Below are 19,429 nucleotides of genomic sequence, written 5' to 3'. Positions count from 1 at the left end.
CTAGTTTTTCTCAAAACTTTTTTTGCTATATGGCACTGATCTATAAGAAAATTTTTACAGGAAGAATACCCCCATCTTATCTAATAAATTTTCTGAGCCAAGTACGCTAAAATCAACTGTTAAAGTCAACATAGATATGCTACTAGAAGAAAACTGTAAGAATTCTAAAATATTTCTCCAAAAAACTAACACGTCCTATTTAGAACTTAACCTTGTATGAACTGACCACAATAAAAGAAAAATAATTGAAGAGGAAGACAAAAGAGAATTCTGGCTGGGAAACCAAGTAATAAAATACTGCCCTGGAAGAGCAAAACTTCTCTCTGGGTCAAATCCAAACCAACACACTGCACTCTGTCGCAAACTCTATGGTATTCTGCCACCACTGGTTTCAAGACAAAAAATGATCGATCATATCAGCATTTTTTCCCCACAATCACATAATTTAAGTATTCCAGAAACACAATTCAAGTTCTAAAATTCAACCTACAGATAGAGGTAATAACAACTGACATTCTCAGTCAGATATCACTCTAATGAGACATCTCATTAGTGCAATAAAAGCCGAGCTTAAGAGTGGACTTAGTTTCGACAGACTAGTGTTTCAGAAGATGAAATTACTAAGGTAGCAACTTCTATCAAAAAGATAAGCACTCTTATTTTTAAGGATATAGCTTAAAGACAACTAGAAAGTCATTTTTTGAGAAATCAATTGACAATTTTCTCAAATGAGCCCTGCAATAAGTCATTCCTTCTGGAACAGTTGACATGCCAGTTACCTACTCCGGCTGAAAGCATACTAGAGCCTCACTACAACATTCCTCCATAGAACAAAACTCATTAGAGATCAGTTTTAGACACTTCTCCCCAAATTAAGGAAATCTAAATACTTAAGAACTCCGTTAAAAGGCCATACTCATAAAATGTGATTGCCTCGTTTATGATCTAGATTAGCAATTTAATATGGCTTAAACTGTTCCTCTGTTTATTGATTTTAAAAACCAAATGGAAACTGAAAGCCTGAGACACCCTACTGATAAACTAAATTAGCAATGAAGTAAGAAAGTGGAAATCAAGTTTTAACTATTAACATATCCCGAAAAAGATGGAATATCAACTGGTAACCAGTCAGTTACTCATACCAAATTCACTGTCGCCTGTCGTAAGATGGAATTCTATGAAGCATCTGTATTGGAGAGCTACAAGTACTCTTCATATACACTGTGCCTTCAGAACAGTGGTACAAGCCATTTTCTTCTCTGTAACTGCTATAGCTTGCGCTTGGTGCTTTAAGGAAAGTCAACCTGGCTGCCCCAGGAGATTTTAAACAAGGGACCTTCTTCCTCACAGGATGAAGGCAAGCACATAGAAAGGCAAGGCCCAAGGGAATCGATCATTAAATAAGAATTCTGCCCATCAGATATAAAATATTTGCATAGCACCAAAACAACCCTGGAAGTGGCAGACGAAATAATGCTAGATGAACAAAAAGACTTCATGTCAATTAAGCTCTGGTCTTAACTCAGACTAAGCTATCAGTCTGCCATCTAAGATGGCTGCGGTAGGTTGCAGTCTTACACACACCAGAACTTAACGTGACTAAGCTTTTATTCTAAAAGTAGCAAACTATAACTAAGGAAAATTACTTTTTAAAAAAATTCTAGTAGACTAGTGAAGGATATTAGTCATTTTCAGTTTCTAACCAAAGTGATTACTTCTAATCCCAGTAATGAAATACTAATATTTCACTTTCAACCACAAAAAAAAATTCCCAACCAACTGCCTCCTAGATATGCCAGCCCTGAACCAACTTGTGATTTCACCTTTAACTTCTCCTACCCTCCAAATACCCTAAAGTAATGATTAAATGAAAATCAGAAACATGAAATTTTTTTCATATAAAAACATTTCATCATTTGAACTGTGTCTTTGCTTTCATTTTGATTAAACTGTTTAAAGCACTTCTTAAGCCAAACTCTGTCTTAGAGGTTTCTAACTATAGATTGTCAAAAAGAAAGAAATTTTATTTGGCATCTGACTTTCAACTCTAAAAAAACTTCGATGAGATACCAGAAACTACTTAAATTGTGGTCATCTTAATTTAGTGGTATTCACATTTTATCACTCTATAAACTCACCTGTAATCATCATTCCCTGAGCTAGACAACTGTAACATGCCCTGCTAGTCTCCATATAAAAATTAATTCTTCTGAAAACCTGTCACTTGCCTGTGCAACTGCACTCTGAAAACACTCCTCTAACACAGCAGAACCTCTTTTTTTCATGTTACTTGGGTAACACGGATCATCGTGACGTTTAGTCAAACATTATGAGGAGACCAGAGTCTGAGCAAACACAAGTGTATCTTCAAACCAGTTTCTAACAGGATGAACTGTGGGGGTGGCAATAATCAGACTGCAATAAGGTGAAACTGGCCTATGAGTGACAAGATGCACTGCGGACAGCAGATGGTAGCTATACGGCTGAAGACCATGTTCAGAAGGGCATCACTTGCCAACAGTACTTTGTGAGGAATAATAAAAACCTCCACACTAAAAATTCTCTAAACTACAGCACTGGAAAAGTTTTGAGAATAAAGAAACATCAACTTTCTATTGTTTTCTCCCCTTTAAGTGTTAAAGCTTACTTGTTAGTTACAGAGTACATATTGAAAAGAAAAAGATTTCTCCAACTTTCAATACCAATTGTCTCCACAAGTCAAGTTTTGGCTGAGACTAAGATCTGAAATTAAAATTAACTTTTTGTACTTCAGTACAAAAACATGCAATCGGAAAGCTGTCAAATCAATTAATTCAAATATATGCCATTGCTTCAAAGCTGAATGCCATATACACACAGAGAAATCTACCTACAAGTCATCCCCCTTCTCTAAGTCCTTTCCTCCCACTCCTTACATGCAGGCCTTTCCTAAAGTGACCCATCCTCAGGCCTCCTCTGCAGATTTTATCTCTTGTCTTACTTATATTCTCCCATCTTCTGTCAGTTACTAAATCCAGTTCCTTCATACCTTTGAATCCATACTTCCTTTCCATTGTTGTTGCCTAAATCAAGTCTTCGTCACCTGGGGTCTAAATCACCAGGACAGGCTAAGTGACTCCATTTGCTCGTCTGCCTTCTCAACTAACCAAATTACTCTTCCTAAAACACCACTCTGACCATAGTTCCAATTTAAAAGCCTTCAATGACTTTAACCCATTAGGAAATGGGGGCCAAACATCTTAGCCCTGCATTTAAGACCCTTTTTCATCTAGCCTCCTTGGAACCTTTAAACCCCACTTTTCCATTCCCCTTAACCCAGTGACCTTTGCTCCAACTATATTGGTTTATTCCCTCTGTTCTGAACAGGCTGAACGGTTTCCCTCTTCAGCCCTCTGCAAACCATATCTTTTACCTGATCTATAATGCATGACTCCCACCCTGATCCCCAAGAGCCCAGAAATACCAATTTACATTATACTTCTTCCATAAAGCCTTCCCAGAATGAAGCAGTGGAATGTTTTCTTTCTCTGAACCATATAGCAATTGCTGCTGATATCAGGTAAATAATCATGAACTGCCTGTTGGCAACTCTTGTATTCTGGTTTTTGAAATACTGAATTCTGCATGGTTATAAAACTTCTACAAGTTTAAGTCCTATCCTCACAAACAGCATACCAAAGTAGTTATTTATGAATGAAATTATCTAATGTCAGATTTGCTTCAAAATAATGAAGGTTGAGTCAGGGATAGTGGATTGGGGCACCGAAGAAATAAGATTAACAATTATTGAGTACTTGGTAATTTCTTGTATGATTTTCTCTACTTTTATATATCTGTTTGAAAATTTCTTTTTTTTTTTTTTTTAAGATTTTATTTTTTTATTTGACAGAGACAGAGACAGCCAGCGAGAGAGGGAACACAAGCAGGGGGAGTGGGAGAGGAAGAAGCAGGCTCATAGTGGAGGAGCCTGATGTGGGGCTCGATCCCATAACGCCGGGATCATGCCCTGAGCCGAAGGCAGACGCTTAACCGCTGTGCCACCCAGGCGCCCCTGAAAATTTCTATACTGAAATGTTTAGTACATTAAAGTATACAAACTGACTATATCCCCTGAAAACTGGAAAGTAGTTTTTTTTTTAAAATATGGAGTTTGGGCAAATTTGAGCATTAAATAATTTCCTTAGCAGCTGGGGGCGAAGTAGAGAATTATTTTTAAAGTATCATTAAGGAAAATAATTATTTACAATTTGGCTGCTGGTAAAATGTGACAGCATTCCACCTTTTCCCTTGACATATATATTTACAGAATCACCAACACAATTTTAAACGGTATAAAAGACCTTAAATATAACTCAAATTCTGTACCAATCATCTCATTACATAACTAGCATTTTTGTAACAAAAATAACATGCAAACAGTATATTACTGGTAGCAAATTCTCTTATCGCTACATTATAGTTAATTAAAAATGAAAGCCAGGGTGATCCACTAAAAAATAAAAAACGAATGAATGTAGAATTATACTTAATCTCATCCCACTGCCTTAAGGCACTCGCTTTTTGAGAAAGGAAAAAGGAAAAACACTCGTTATTTTGGTTGAATTGGGGACTGGACACTGTTATGGAAGTATCAGAAATTACATCGGGGAATTATCTCAAAATGTAATGGGGTAAGGGGGCTGAATATTGATGAAACAAGCTTGGCCACGAGTTGATAATCGTTAAAACTGATTAATGAGCACATGGGAGATTCATCATACTTTTCTAACTACTTTTCCTCTTGTATGTGTTTGAATTTTTCCATAACAAAAAATGTGCAGGTAAGTATACCCAAAAAACAGACTATATTTTGAAAAAAGCGAGGGGCCTCTGGGAAAGACCTTTTTAAAGAGATGCATATATCACTGCATACATGTTAAAAATAATTTTGAGGATATTCATCTTTGATCTCATCTATGGATTCTTTCAGTATAAAAAGAACAGCAAAAGAACATAAACACACAGAATTGAAGGCAATATACCAAAATCTCAACACTGATTCTCTTTAGGACTATGATGCTGATCGTCACTGCTTCTCTACACTCTTCCATATTTCCCAATTTTCCATACTGAACATGGGTTGCGGGGCGCCTAGGTGGCTCAGTTAAATGTCTGCCTTCAGCTCAGGTCATGATCCCAGGGTCCTGGGATCAAGCCCCACATGGGGCTCCCTGCTCAGCGGGGAGACTGCTTTTCCCTCTCCGTCTGTCTGCTGCTCCCCCTGCTTGTGCTCTCTCTCTGTCAAATAAATAAAAGCTTAGGGGGAAAAAAAAAACTGAGCATGGGTTACTTGTATAATCAGGGGAAAAAATATTTCTAATAACTCTCATGAACATATATAACCTAGGATCTGCCATAATCACATTTCAAAATAAAACAAAATATTTGTGAATCTCCACATAATTAACAAGCACATGCTTCTGCTTAGGTTGGTTAATTAAGGGAAAGAAACTACTATTGTATTGATCTATTGACCATCTACTACATGTCAAATGCCTTACACATACTTTCATTTAATCTCAGAAAATTCCATGAGCTAGACTTCTTACTTTCGATTTACGTATGAGGAATCGAGCTTATGTTATGGAAGCTTATAAAACTGTCCAAGTTAATGGGGCACCTGGGTGGCGCAGTCGTGGGGCGCCTGGGTGGTGCAGTCGTTATGCGTCTGCCTTCGGCTTAGGGCGTGATGCCAGCATTCTGGGATCGAGCCCCACATCAGGCTTCTCCGCTAGGAGCCTGCTTCTTCCTCTCCCACCCCCCTGCTTGTGTTCCCTCTCTCACTGGCTGTCTCTCTCTGTCAAATAAATAAATAAAATCTTTAAAAAAAAAAAAAAACTGTCCAAGTTAAAAGAGTAAAGGAAGATTCAAGACTCAAGATCCAATTTTCTGACTCAAAAGTCTCCATTCTTATTCTAAACCAGTGCAATATAAGTGTGGTCTACCGACAAAGTTAAGTAAAGGAGTGGAGAGAAAGCATTTAGAAACTGCCATGGCAATCTGATAAGTGAGTTTATAACTGTAGGATCTAATGGTAAAAAGTTGCAACATGTATTTTGTACGTCCACTTTTACATTATTTTTATTATTATAAACTACTTCCTACCAGATACTAAAGCAACTTCACAGTTATAGCACAAAGAAATAAAAAAATAAGTTAAAAGTAGGTAGAAATATATTATCCTCTCATGATGATACAAAAGCAACTTTTGATGGTAGATGTTTAAAGCAAAGGATAAAAGGATTTTTCTAATATGAAAAGGGAAATCGGGGCGCCTGGGTGGCTCAGTCGTTAAGCATCTGCCTTCGGCTCAGGGCGTGATCCCAGCGTTGTGGGATCGAGGCCCACATCAGGCTCCTCTGCTGGAAGCCTGCTTCTTCCCCTCCCACTCCCCCTGCTCGTGTTCCCTCTCTCACTGGCTGTCTCTCTCTGTCAAATAAATAAATAAAATCTTTAAAAAAAAAAGGAGAAATCAAAAGCCCTACTACAGATCTACTATAGCCCTCCTATAGGTCTAAAAATCTATATACAATATATACACAAACACTAAACACAATTCTAAAGAAAAATCTGAATACTTACTTCAGCTACTTAAAATTTGCATACCTAGTATAGTACAAGACAGGATGCTGGGTACAGCAGGAGACACAAGATGACCTCTACAGTGCAGGCCCACTTATAGCTAGCACTAACCAGAAGTTTCTTGGATTATTCAATAGAAAACTGTATTAACTACTTGCTTCATTCAGCAGGCAATTCTTCAGAGCTTTCCACATAGCAGGGACTGTGGTGGATACCAGAGATTTAAAAATGAATCAGACTCAGCCACTGACCTTGAGGAGGTTAAGAATCTGGTGGTCAACAAGACTGCCAACTATTACAGCAAATGTGGTAAAGGTTAACAGAATTATGCTCAAAAGGCCATAGCACTTGCCCATTTCTGCTAGAGGCCTCCAGGAAATTCTTTTAAAGAGATGCAGACATCACTGTATACATGTGAAAAATAACTGAAGACATTCATTCTTGCTTTAACCCATGGATTCTTCCAGTTGAACACCAAAATATATTTCAAAAATCTTTAATAAAAGAAGATATGTTCCTCTTCCTCTCATTTGTAAATAACTCATAATTGTTCCTGACAAACATGAAATGCTCAATTTTAAAACCTAATTTTAAGGTGTATTTACTATTATTTATATTCACATACAGCTTATGCAATCAAGTTCCCAAACAAATGAGTCTGAATTTGTATTTGTATTATAAGACAAAGCAAAATCATAAGATCCACAGATATTACTTAAATTTCACTCTATTCCATACTTTTATTCCTCTTTGGGAGTTTTAGTTTTTAGAAATTCTGCTAAAAGGATGTCTGGGTGGCTCCGTCAGTTAAGCATCTGCCTTCGGCTCAGGTCATGGTCCCAGGGTCCTGAGAGCAAGTCCCCCATTGGGTTCCTTGCTCAGCAGGGAGTCACCTTCTCCCTTTGCCTGTCGCTCCCGCTCCCCCTACTTGTGTGCTCGAGTGCTCTCTCTGTCTCTGACAAATAAAGTCTTAAAAAAAAAAGTTCTGATAAAGTTAAGCAAAACTTCATTTTACAATTTGCCTGGTCATTTCTTAGTGGAAATGGCAAACAGTAGTAAAAGACCACTAAAAAGGGCTGCAAAGGGTATTAATATTCCAAGCCAAACAGTAAGTCCATAAAATAAGAGCTGGTGATTTCTTTCTTTTTTTTTTTTTAAGATTTTATTTATTTATTTGACAGAGAAAGAGGCAGCCAGTGAGAGAGGGAACACAAGCAGGGGGAGTGGGAGAGGAAGAAGCAGGCTCCCAGTGGAGAAGCCTGATGTGGGACTCAATCCCAGGACTCTGGGATCACGCCCTAGGCCGAAGGCAGATGTTTAAGGACCGAGCCACCCAGGCGCCCCTGGTGATTTATTTCTAACTCACCATGCACATCTAAAATGATCTCAAACACAGGCTAAAAAGTTATGAATTTCTTTTTTTTTTTAAGATTTTATTTATTTATTCGACAGAGATAGAGACAGCCAGCGAGAGAGGGAACACAAGCAGGGGGAGTGGGAGAGGAAGAAGCAGGCTCATAGCAGAAGAGCCTGATGTAGGGCTCGATTCCATAACGCTGGGATCACGCCCTGAGTCGAAGGCAGACGCTTAACCGCTGTGCCACCCAGGCGCCCCAAAGTTATGAATTTCTATTAGTACCACTATGAAATCTAAAAAAAGACCAAAAGAAAACAAAAAAAACCTCCACCAAAGTATCACCTCCTTTGCAAATCACCAACTTCTGTTCCATTAATTAAAATAATGAAAAATTAAATTATGACTTTATATCTCACAAATGAAATTTTAAAAGCAATTTGAAAAAAATCACCAATTTCTGCTAGAGATTATTTTTAGAATGTATGTGTATCGGTTCCTTCTGAGCTATGTATTTCCTCTATTACAGGTATTGTAGGGGTTCTGGCAGGTGAGACTTTGCATGTCAGATTTTAAAAATCAGATGTCGGACAGATGGCAATGTTGCACCCTAACAAAATTTCCTCTAGCACAACACAAAAAACTGTGATGGTTCAGCTCTGAGAGAATTACCAGAGCACAATTTTCACCATACCTATGTATCTTTTACTTCCAGATCCAGGCTTCGATCAGGCAGTATCAAGAAAAGCAGTATCAAGAAAAAAGACGAAAAGGGCGCCTGGGTGGCTCAGTTGGTTAAGTACGGGCCTTCAGCTCAGGTCGTGATACCAGGGTCCTAGGATTGAGCCCCCCCCCACCCCCCTCCCTGCTTCCTGCTTAGCGGGGAGTCTGCTTCTCCCTCTGCCCCTACCCCTGCTCTTTCTCTCTCCCTAATAAATAAAATCTTAAAAAAAAAGAAAGAAAGAAAAAAAACTAAAAGCAAGTCAAACTTGCAATTATGCAATAGGCACTTAGTAATAAACATTACATTTTGTTCCTCCCTCCAACTAAAGAGATTTTTTAATTGGTCTGTAGGGCACATTTCAATTGCACCTCAACTCTGAAAGAAGCACATGAGCTGTTTGCAGGAAATACATAAAACTATCTCATAAGCTACATTTAACCCTCAAGTTACAATTTGATTTCCTCTAATTTAAGTGAAAGCTTTTAAAGTGAAGATGATCTATAGCTTGCTCCTTAGAGAAAATGTTGCCTATATGAGTATCTGAGAAATAATAGGGTCAATCCTAAATTACATATATATGGAGAGAGCAAGTAAGAGAGAAGGCAGGAAACATTTCTGAACAAAATGATCACTTCTATTACCCAGAATAAAACTGCTTTAATTATGTTAATTTACCACAATATTTCCATTTTTTTTTTCTCCCCAATATTACACAGAGCTGGAAGATCATCTTCTGGTACAACAGCTTCGCTACCAAAGAGGATTTAAAATTTACCCTTTGTCAACTTAAGGGTGCAAATATAATAGTAACTAATTACATGGTTTTAGTAGCCCGCCAAGCTCAATAAAGTAGATTAGGCACGAAATGTTGCAATATTTGAGAATTACAAGTAGGGATCTCTATGGGAGGCAGCAGAGCAGGGTGGTTAAAAGTTCTGTGGTTAAATCCCCTGCGTCAGGATTCTGACTCTGCCCTTACGAACAGTACAACTTCAAGCATATTACTTAACTTCCCTGTTCCAAGTCCCCATCTGTAAAATGGAGATAATTGTAACTATAGCTAACAGGGTTATAAGGGCCCAATAAGATAATACATGGAAAGCATTTAGCAAAATAATACTAATAGCTGCCAAAACTATGAGAGCTGTGAGACAAAACACACACAGAATTAAAGACACATAAGACCCTACATAAAAACAAACAAAAACCCCTGTATTATAGACTCAATGAAATTCAAATGCTGAGTTCTCACTTGTATCTTTGCACTATGAGCATTTTACTTACCATTTTCACTATATCTCTAAAATGCTTTCTGGCCTTCTATAATATCCTCAACATTAATGATGAAAATAAGGAACTGGAAAATGTTTGGACTTAATATCTCAACCAATTTCATCCCAGCACACCACCAGATAATATAAAGCAAAGGCTAAGAGGTCATTTAAAGACTTGTTTCACAAATTTTTAAGAGTCACATCAATTGGTAAACACTCATTTAGCATCTGTGCGTTCAGCATTGACCCTGGGGGAAAGACGACAGCTATGTGCAAGAGCCACAGGTTTTATTGTAAATGAACATGAGAGTAACACAGAAGACACCAGGCTGAACTACACAGGGATGGTCAGAAAGCAGATATTAGGGGAAAAGACAATTTACTGAAAGCCAAAGAGACTTCAGTATTTAAGAACTGTGACAATGAATCTCTCCCCTGGTCCATTCAGCTTGTTTTTTCCAACAAAGACTACATGGCAGAGTTGTTTTAGGGATTTTTTGGTTTTTTTTTTTTTTTTTTTTTTTAAGAAAAAAGACAAAAAAAAAAAGAGAGAGAGAGGGGGAAAGGCCTGCTTGAACTCTGACATGCTCAATGATTCAGAATTCACGCCTTCAAAGCAGCATACCAGCCCTTGGTAACAAGTCAGATGTATCTATACATTTTTTTAAAACCTATTTATATGTTCAGCCCATACAACTTAAGTTAATGAATTGTTTTCCTTAATTAGTCCTTAAACATATCTGAAGTTTCAAGAGATCTATGTATTTATTTCAGTGATCTGAAATTGAATCCTTGTAACACTATGAGGTACAGGTAAAATCATATGCACTTCACAAACCGACAAACCACAGGACCAGGAAGTGTAAGTGACAAGCTCAAAGTTGCACCAAATGGTTAAGTGCAGAGTTAGAAGACCAGATCCAAACCTCTTCATCCCTGTGCACTGCTGCCTTCCCTAGAGACTTCTACTTTTATCATATCACTCATGATTTTACAGACCTCAGTTACATTGCCTCTGAGTCCTCTTCTTTCCAGGTCAAAGTGAAATAACTTCAGTCTCTCTTCATGCACCTGCTCCCTATGATTATTTTAATTGTTCTCTGGTTCCCCTGTATCTTTTTTTCAGGGAAGTGATCAGGTCCAAACGCATCATAATTTTGATACAAGAAACAAAAATGTTTACTATTACGTTTCCAATATCCCACCACATATTTTATGGCAGCAGCTTAAGTTTACCATGACTCCCAGATCTTTAACCCTAATTATAACTGTAAGTCTAGAAACCAACAAGTTTAGACTTGATAAAAATGGCATGAGTTGGCTCCTATAGGGTCCTATGCAGAGGAAAATAATATTTCAAAAATATCAGTCAGCAATTCCAGGGAACCGAAAACTAGAAATCACAGGAGTCAAGTAGACCAGTTAGAAAATTACTGTTCACATAATGGGTTCATATGATGGCAACAAACTTTTCAGAAATTATTACCAATGGATCCAGCACTTTATCTAACCACACCTTTTTTAAAAACACACTTTGTATGATAATATATGAACTGCCACAACACTATCAGTAATCCTGACAGAAGGCATAATTATATTGCCTAACTGGCAACTCGAGGCACGCCTTCCTATTTGAACTTGGCAGTCTCGGGAAACGGCCAACACCATTTTACCAAAATTTGAGGCCTTCCCGATGAGCTTAATTTCAGCCCAATAAATAAGTGTACGTTAACAGGCACAGATTTGTTTAAATTAATCTCCCCAGGGGCAGGCTAATTCAGGAGTTAGCATTATTAGAATGTGAGTGAACAAATGGGTGCAGGTGTTCACATTACCAATGGGAGAGTTAACTCTCAACCCACCTATTAACAGAGATGGCCGGTGTTTGTGAGCTACTGGTTTTTTAACGGGTGAGGCATATATGGGGATGCTGATATGCAAAGCTGAGACAGTTTGGTTGAAAAAGAATGTGTTCACCTTCACTATGAGTAGATGCCCTCCAACATTCATTGCTGCAAACGGAAGTCAAAGTCTTAGTAACTGCTGTATTAATACCACATCAGGCTACCCTGTGTCCTACTACCTCTGAATGTAACCTCTCAGAAGGGAATCAAGAGTGAGCGTTACAATACTGGAAAGTAACATTTTGTAGGTAGTCAATAAACAATTAGACAACATTCCTTCCAACCCTGAACTAAACACATGTGGCACAAATCTGTTCAAAATGTCTTTTCATTTTGTATAAACAAGTAAAAAGCAAATCATGCTGCACTGTCTAATAAAAAGACTTTAATTCTGGAAAGTATCACTATACTGGTTTCTCATTTATTGTAAGATGAATTTGTTTGGAAAGTTCATTTTAAGTTGATTTTATCAGCTTTTCTACCATAAAATATTTATTGAGTTTGTATTAAAAAAGTTAACATTGAAAAATTTACAACACATTTTGAAAAAATATTAAGTGACCACAAATCAAAATGAGCACTACAGTAAGGTGCCTTTTGAAATAACTTTTCCAGCTACTGCAAGGAAAACAACAAAAAACACTTTGCAATAACCCAAAGTTAGTCTGAACAAATACGTCATCCCAAAACCAAACAAACTATATCCCAGGAGAAATGCCATAGAGAGTGAAATTCAAAGTCTAAGATGCTCTACTGAGAATAGACTAGTCACCTATTCCTCAAGGAGTTCAATCCCAGACACAGAATAGTCTTGTAAAATATAATTGGCTACAAGACAATACATAGTTCACAGAAAGAAGGTAGCATGCTACCTGCTTAGAAAGAAAACATAAGTTGTTAATGAAAGAATGTGCAAAAGTGTACAATTGTGAATAGCACTAACTGAAATAAGTGAACTTGAGAGAGGTAACAATTTGTTCCACAATAACCTTTTTAGTATTACTGAAGTAAATTTAATATTTAATAATGGGGAAATATGATTATCACCTTGAATGTTTAAAATAAGCCTGCCATTTCATCATTTAAGATTTCAAATCAAGTGGTCTCAGATCAAGCAACAAAATAAGTTCTAATGCAACACCACTTTCATTTTTTTTTCTTGAAGAGGTGAAATAAATTTACAGGAACTATTCTTCCATATATCTGAGCAACCATCAGGAATATGTCCGTATTTACATATTATACCAGTGGTGATCACATTCCTGTGTGTATAAACACATACACACAAATGTTTGTATATTTTTTTAACCTTTCAAGTCTATTTAAAAGTACTCTCAATTCATAAACATTGTAGAGTGTATGTGTGTGTATTCTCCTCTACCCCCTCAGAGGCAATGCATTAACCTCCTTGATGAAGAAAGTAAATCCTTCCTAACATTATTCCAATGACTAAATGGCTGGCAATAACTGGCTCCAACACCCAAATGTATTCCCTGAAAAACGAACTCAATCAGCCCACAAAAATGGCCCTCCACACCACTGAATATAACATATTTATATTCTCTTCTATAAACAGGATGGTTTATTTTTAAAAGTTAGTAAATTTGTTGATAAGAAAATTCCACTGATATCAATAGCCACAGGCACTTTCCTGAGCTTACTGGTTTATCCAATGACATGGACAGCATGACCACAGGATTGCAAGATCACATCAGGGTGAAAACCTGAATCATTTAGACCAAGATTTCTCAAACTGGTGACGTTTGCGCCAGATAATTCTTTGTTGTGGGGACCATCCTGTGTATTGTAGAATATCTCACAGCATCCCTGGCCTCTACCCGCTAGATACCAGGAGCACACCCTCCCAAGGTATGAGAACCAAAAAAGTCCCCAGACACTGCCAAACATCCCCTGGGGGACAAATTTTGGTCTAGGAGTCTAACAACATATTACAGTGTTTCAGTTTTCAAAAGCGAGTAAGTTCTGCAACACCAAGAGAGTTCCAAGAAACTTCAGGCATTCCAAGTGGCTACTTTATACTAAACTTTCCTGGATCTCACAAAGTAACTCAAACCTTATTACTGCAGATAGCGAATTCTTCCACATGTGCATGATTAAACACTCCTGCGATGATGAATCTGGGAAAGGCTGGGACAGGAGCCAACAGTGACTGGGTTTTACAGTTTCGACGAATTACACCTTCTTTTAACCCTTCTATGGACTAACCATCCTTGCCACAGTACCCTTTTTTTCCACAAACCATTTTCCCTAGCACGGTCAACATTAAGACGCTCTCCTCCGGTTCTCCATTCAGACACTGTGCCTGCCCTGTCACTGTACTGGGGTCAACTCTCACCCAAGGGCTCAGGGACCTTCCACTACCAGGCCAGCCTGTCTTTGCCACTTCCCTCGGGCCCTGCTCTCATCATGACATCCCCTGCCCAGGTCAGCTGCTAACCCTTGACCCCGACCTGACCCCGCTGACCCCTCCCCGCCCCCAGGGCGGTACCTGAAGTAGTAGACATCGCTCTTGCCGGCACTGAGCCCAGATTTTCGGATCACTTCCTCCTTCTTCCATCCGGGGGGGAGGGCCGGGCAGTCCATCCTCTTCCCGCTCTCCGTGGCCCGGGGTCCCCTGGGCCCCGGCCCCGCGCTCCCCGACGGGAAAGGGACCGGCTCCCGCCGGGGGGCGCCGCCGCCACCGCTGCTGCCGCCGCAGCCGCCGCCGTCGCCGCCAAGGCCGCTGCCGCCACTCGGGGGACGGCCGCGGCCCCGGCCCCGGCCCCGGCCCCGTCCCCGGCCACGGCCCCGGCCCCGGCCACGGCCACAGACGCCGCCGCCCCGGCCCGCCTGCTTCCACCGCCCCCGGCCACGGCCGCCGCCCCGAGCGCCTTCCCTGCGCACGCCGCTCACCGGGGACGGAGCGAGCGCGCTGCCCTGGCCCCCCTGCTCTATGGCGGAGTCGCCGCCAGCGCCGCTGCCGCCCGCCGCGCTCTCCCCCTCCTCCTGCTCCGGGCAGCAGCGGCCTCCCCCCGGGTGCGCGCGCATCCAGCCCCCTCCCCAGCCGGCGCTGCGCTTCTTCCGTAACCGAGCCCTTGGAATCCCGGAGACCCGCCCCGCCCGCAGCGCGGCGCGCGGGGGACGCGCGCAAGCATCATAGAGCGGACGCGCACAGAGCGGCCCTCCCGCTCGGGGCGTGGCCCCGGCCACCGCCTCTTAGGTCCTCCAAGCGCTCTGGGCGGCCATATTGTCTCCGCCTCTTCGAGGACACGCCCCCGACCCCACCCGCTCCGCCCCGGCCGCGCCCTTCCGGCCCCCACCCCCACGGCGTGCTCAGAGCCCGGAAGGCGGGTCGGGCCCGGAGTCATTTGTGGAGGAATGTCAGAAGGACTGCGGTTACCTTATTTCCTGTAGGGTTAACTTCCCTCTCTATATGACTTTACCTACGTTTGCTTCCCAATTAATGAATAACAAAATATCTCATTTTATATTCACTAACTCGACAATTCATTTAAGGAGGTAATAGATACCCAATACCCACTTTCCCGCCTCTCTCTACCAAAACTTGCCAGGAAGCTCAGATTGAAGAAGTGAGTCAAAGTGTCCCATTAGATGAATATCAGCATGCCCCAAAGTATGGCTTCTGGGTTTAGGTCCCTGGAGTGATTATCCTTCAGAAACTTTGTAAAGCAGTAAGAAGAAAAATGGCAACTTGGAACATTCCCTCCACTTCTACGGGGTTTACCCCTAAATTCTCCTTAAAATGACCAGAACTCCTGAATCCACCTAAAATTTACCATATTTCTGAGGATTTTTTTCTTAATTTAGACTTTCTGTGTAATGGCCTTTGACAATTATCAGTGGCCTTTGTCTTGGTAAATACTCGCTTATGTTGAAAGACTAACCTAACCCACTCTGACAACCTTTTAGGAATCTGTGTGGAATTCATTTGGATCTGCCAACTCATCATTCAGGATTGAGTTTAAAGAATAGCGCCAAATTGATTAAGAAAACTGATTTAAATTCCAGAGAAGCGCATTTTCTATATGACGCTTAATACCTACAGAAATGTACTATGGAAATTTGAGATGATATGTGAAGAACTGTTTGGAAGACTGAGAAATGTTATGCACCTTTTATCAGATTGATGATAAACTTCAGTTTTTGTACACATAGGACTTAAAAGTTGAGGACCAAGTTTAATGTATAGAAAAAACTGATTAATGGAAAATCAAAATTTATTTGACTTGCCTTTGCAGTATATGCAAACACTAGCTCATACACACACATTTGACTCTGAGCTTAACCTTAGATCTCTTTTGATGTCTTTGATTTGAGATACACTAAGTTATAGCTTCCTCCAATAAAACAATCTAGAAATGTGTCCAGGAAAGAGTTGGAAATTCAAGTCAAGTTCTCAGGAGAGTGGTCAGTTCTGGAGTTGTGTTTTTAGAAGTCATCTTGTGAAAGTGGTAATTTAAGGAAACGCTGCAAGCAAATAAGATCTCCAAGGAAGAACATACATGGTTAAAAACTATTAATAGTAATTTTAAAATAACAAAAAAAGTGGACCAAGAATTAAATCTTAAGGAATACCTACAATTTGGCTCAGGTGAAGGAGTTAAAGTCAGAGAAAAATGAGATCAAAGTTTGGATGACAAACACTCTGTAAGAGAAAGTGTTTTGATTTTCACACCTAATTAAACCTAAAGGATAAACGAGAGCAAAAATCTCAGTAAAAATGATAGTTGAGATAATACATGGGAAAAGATATACTTTTGGAAGTTTTTATTTTTCCACACTTTGTCACAGAAAGGCTATATAGATCAAGTGGTGTAATGGATATAAAAAGCATGTTTAAAGGAATAAATTATTACGAATTCAAGGTAATTACTTCGACTTCTACTACCAGATTTCATTTACCAAATCATAGTTTAATGTTCCCTCCATTCAGAATCTCATGTAGGTATTTCAAAAGATTTTCTGGGTCACAATTGAATTTTTCTGCTGTGATACCATAAAATAAAGTATAATTTATTTTTTTATTTTTTTATTCTCCCACTAAAAGAAAGAAATTGAATTAAGGAAACATTAAATTCTTACAGGGTCTGGATTGAGACCCTAAACGTATTGAGAAAAGGTGCTAAGTACTTAGAAGATAGATCACTTTGTTTCCCTTAAAATATTAGACAAATAATATTCTACTTATAATTACAGGAAAATGCATTTTATATCACTCCTTGTCAAACAGCAACATTGTTTTTCTCAAGCAGTAGAGTTGTGACCAAATTTTTCAGTTTTATCTCTTTTACAGTGGAAAAGGTCTTGCTAGCCTTACTTTATGGCAAAAGTGAAAAACAACAATGAGAGAGAATTAAGTATGAAATCTGGTCCATTAAACAAACAATAGAGATTTAACCACCTCTGATCTCTGCTTCCCAGGTGTAAAAGCAGGTGCTGAAACACCAACTGTCACCCCTGGAAAACTATCCATTCTTTAAAGTGTTTTCTCCTTTATTGTGTACCTGGGAAAACTGAGGTTAAACCCCTAAAGAAAAAGCAGTTTCCAAAAAAACACCGCACATGTTAGTTTTTGTTTTTATTAAGAAAAAATAGAACAAATTCATCAAATGAAACTAAAAAGACCTGTTGGGAGGTAATGCCTGTTTTGAGATCTGCGTAATTTATTGACAAATATATAACCTACGTTTGAATTTATGAGTGTAATAAGATGCTCAATAAAAGAAGGATTTAAACATCAAAAAAACCTTACTTTTTCCCATGAGCATATTTGGATCAAGTGACGACAGGGGCATCACTTTCCTCTTTTACAGAGTTCAAGAAGCATGGTCAGAATTTATCAAGATACTAAATACGAGTGAGGGTATAGCCAAAAAAACATTTTCCAGCTTCAATTAGCAGGTTTTATGATTCACTGAGTTGGCCCAACTACTGTTCACTTAATTCCCAAGCAAAATGAAATGCTGCCGGCCTGGCATGTCAGGAAGCCGATTGACACTTTCAAGTACATGCAGTATAAATAAAGATTTTTTTAATTGCTTTCCACTTGGAAGGACTACAGAGGAATCTTGCACTGCAGAGTTCAAACTAAAAAGAGGAGTTAATTACTTGAAAGGCAAGAGAAGACAAGGAGAGGTAAATTTTGAACCAAGGAAATTTATTTCAGAAGACAGCGTCCGGTACTTTAAAATTGTTCTGCTCCTTGTTACATTAGCTATAGGTAAGTGGCTGGTATTAAGTGTTCAGGATTAAGGGATGGAGAAATGCTTATTTGATTTAAATTCCTAAAAATAGAAAACACAGTACTACCAGTAAGAAGAAAATGCTCTTTAGGTTTCAGAGCTCCATGGTACCACTTAACACACTAAACAGTGGTTATTAACCTTCATTCTGGCTGCAAAACACCAGAATGCTAGGACACACGATCCATGAGAAATAAGGGCTGAATGTGGCTGGTGTTCACGAGAGGGGGAGGGGTAGCAACCAAGCAAATAGATAAATGGATCTTGCCAGGAGATCTCGTGCTATAAGTGGCTTTCACGTGTCTCTGGAAGTAGCAGAGCTAGTACTAGAACCCAAGTCTCCTGACCCCAAGTTCAGAGTCTTGTGTGCTTAGCTGCTTTCAAACTGCCATATTATCTCTGGCTTCTTCAACCTGGAATTTGCTCCTTTGTTTCCACCTCCACCCCCACCTCAGTGCCTTTCTTTTGCTGACTCCTACTTATCCCTGAGGTCTCACCTTAGACATCACTTCATCCAAAGAGCCTTTCTTGATCTCCCCAATACCTCCACTCCTGCACCCCCTGGGCTGTGTGCTACCATTAGGTATTTCCCCCGTCCATTTATTGTAATTAGTTGTTTCATTGTCTTTCCCCCTACCAACCCAGAAAGCTGTTCTTCGGATTCATCATGGCATCCCCATGCAGAGTCATAACAACTGGTCTAGTTGGAAAATGTGATGAGGTTTCCATGTCCCAAGAGACATTGAACAATAAGTTTGACTTAATTAAAGGTGAGGCTTAAATTCACTTTACAAACATGTTTGATTGTAAGATAGTTTGAACATTTTCTTTACAGTAGTCTCTTCTACACGAATTGAAAGTAATTTTATTCATTAGTTCCTCAAAAAGGTTGTGGAGTGTGCACCGTGAAAGACTTAATCACTAAATGAGACTGACTGTGCTTCTAAACAACCATTTCTGAATTTGTGCATTTATCTACATTTACGTTTCTGCTCTTTGACTACAAATATGGTGATGCCTAATATTCTCTAAAATAATGTGCACACACATATATTTCAACGTCTTTTGTTTATTGTGAAGTTTTTACAAAGTTTTCCTCAGAGTATTTCTTTCTGGCTTTGCTAATTTCCAATTTACCCCTAGTCTGTGGTTTTAGTGTAGCTGAAAGAAAGAAAGAAAGAAAGAAAGAAAGAAAGAAAGAAAGAAAGAAAGAAAGAAAGAAACTAATAGAGAGGGACGCCTGAGTGGCTCCGTCAGTCAAGCGTCTAAGTCTTGGTTTCAGCTCAGGT

At 39.4% G+C, this 19,429-nt stretch overlaps 1 protein-coding gene across 1 annotated transcript in view; it reads right to left on the bottom strand.

The window, feature by feature from the left end:
* MBD2 (methyl-CpG binding domain protein 2) overlaps window positions 1–15,012 on the bottom strand; it is a 63,395-nt gene extending 48,383 nt beyond the window's left edge. Inside the window, exon 1 of the mRNA XM_045790129.2 lies at window positions 14,387–15,012. Within this exon, the coding sequence (XP_045646085.1) occupies window positions 14,387–14,925 (539 nt within the window). The 5' untranslated portion in view covers window positions 14,926–15,012. The remainder of the gene's footprint in view (window positions 1–14,386) is intronic.
* Window positions 15,013–19,429: the final 4,417 nt, after the last annotated feature.

The sequence above is a fragment of the Ursus americanus genome, chromosome 19, assembly GCF_024610735.1.
Source record: "Ursus americanus isolate L20-20 chromosome 19, mUrsAme1.1.p, whole genome shotgun sequence".
NCBI lineage: Eukaryota > Metazoa > Chordata > Mammalia > Carnivora > Ursidae > Ursus > Ursus americanus.
Note: the sequence above shows the minus strand (reverse complement) of the source record. Positions and strands in the feature narration are given on the sequence as shown.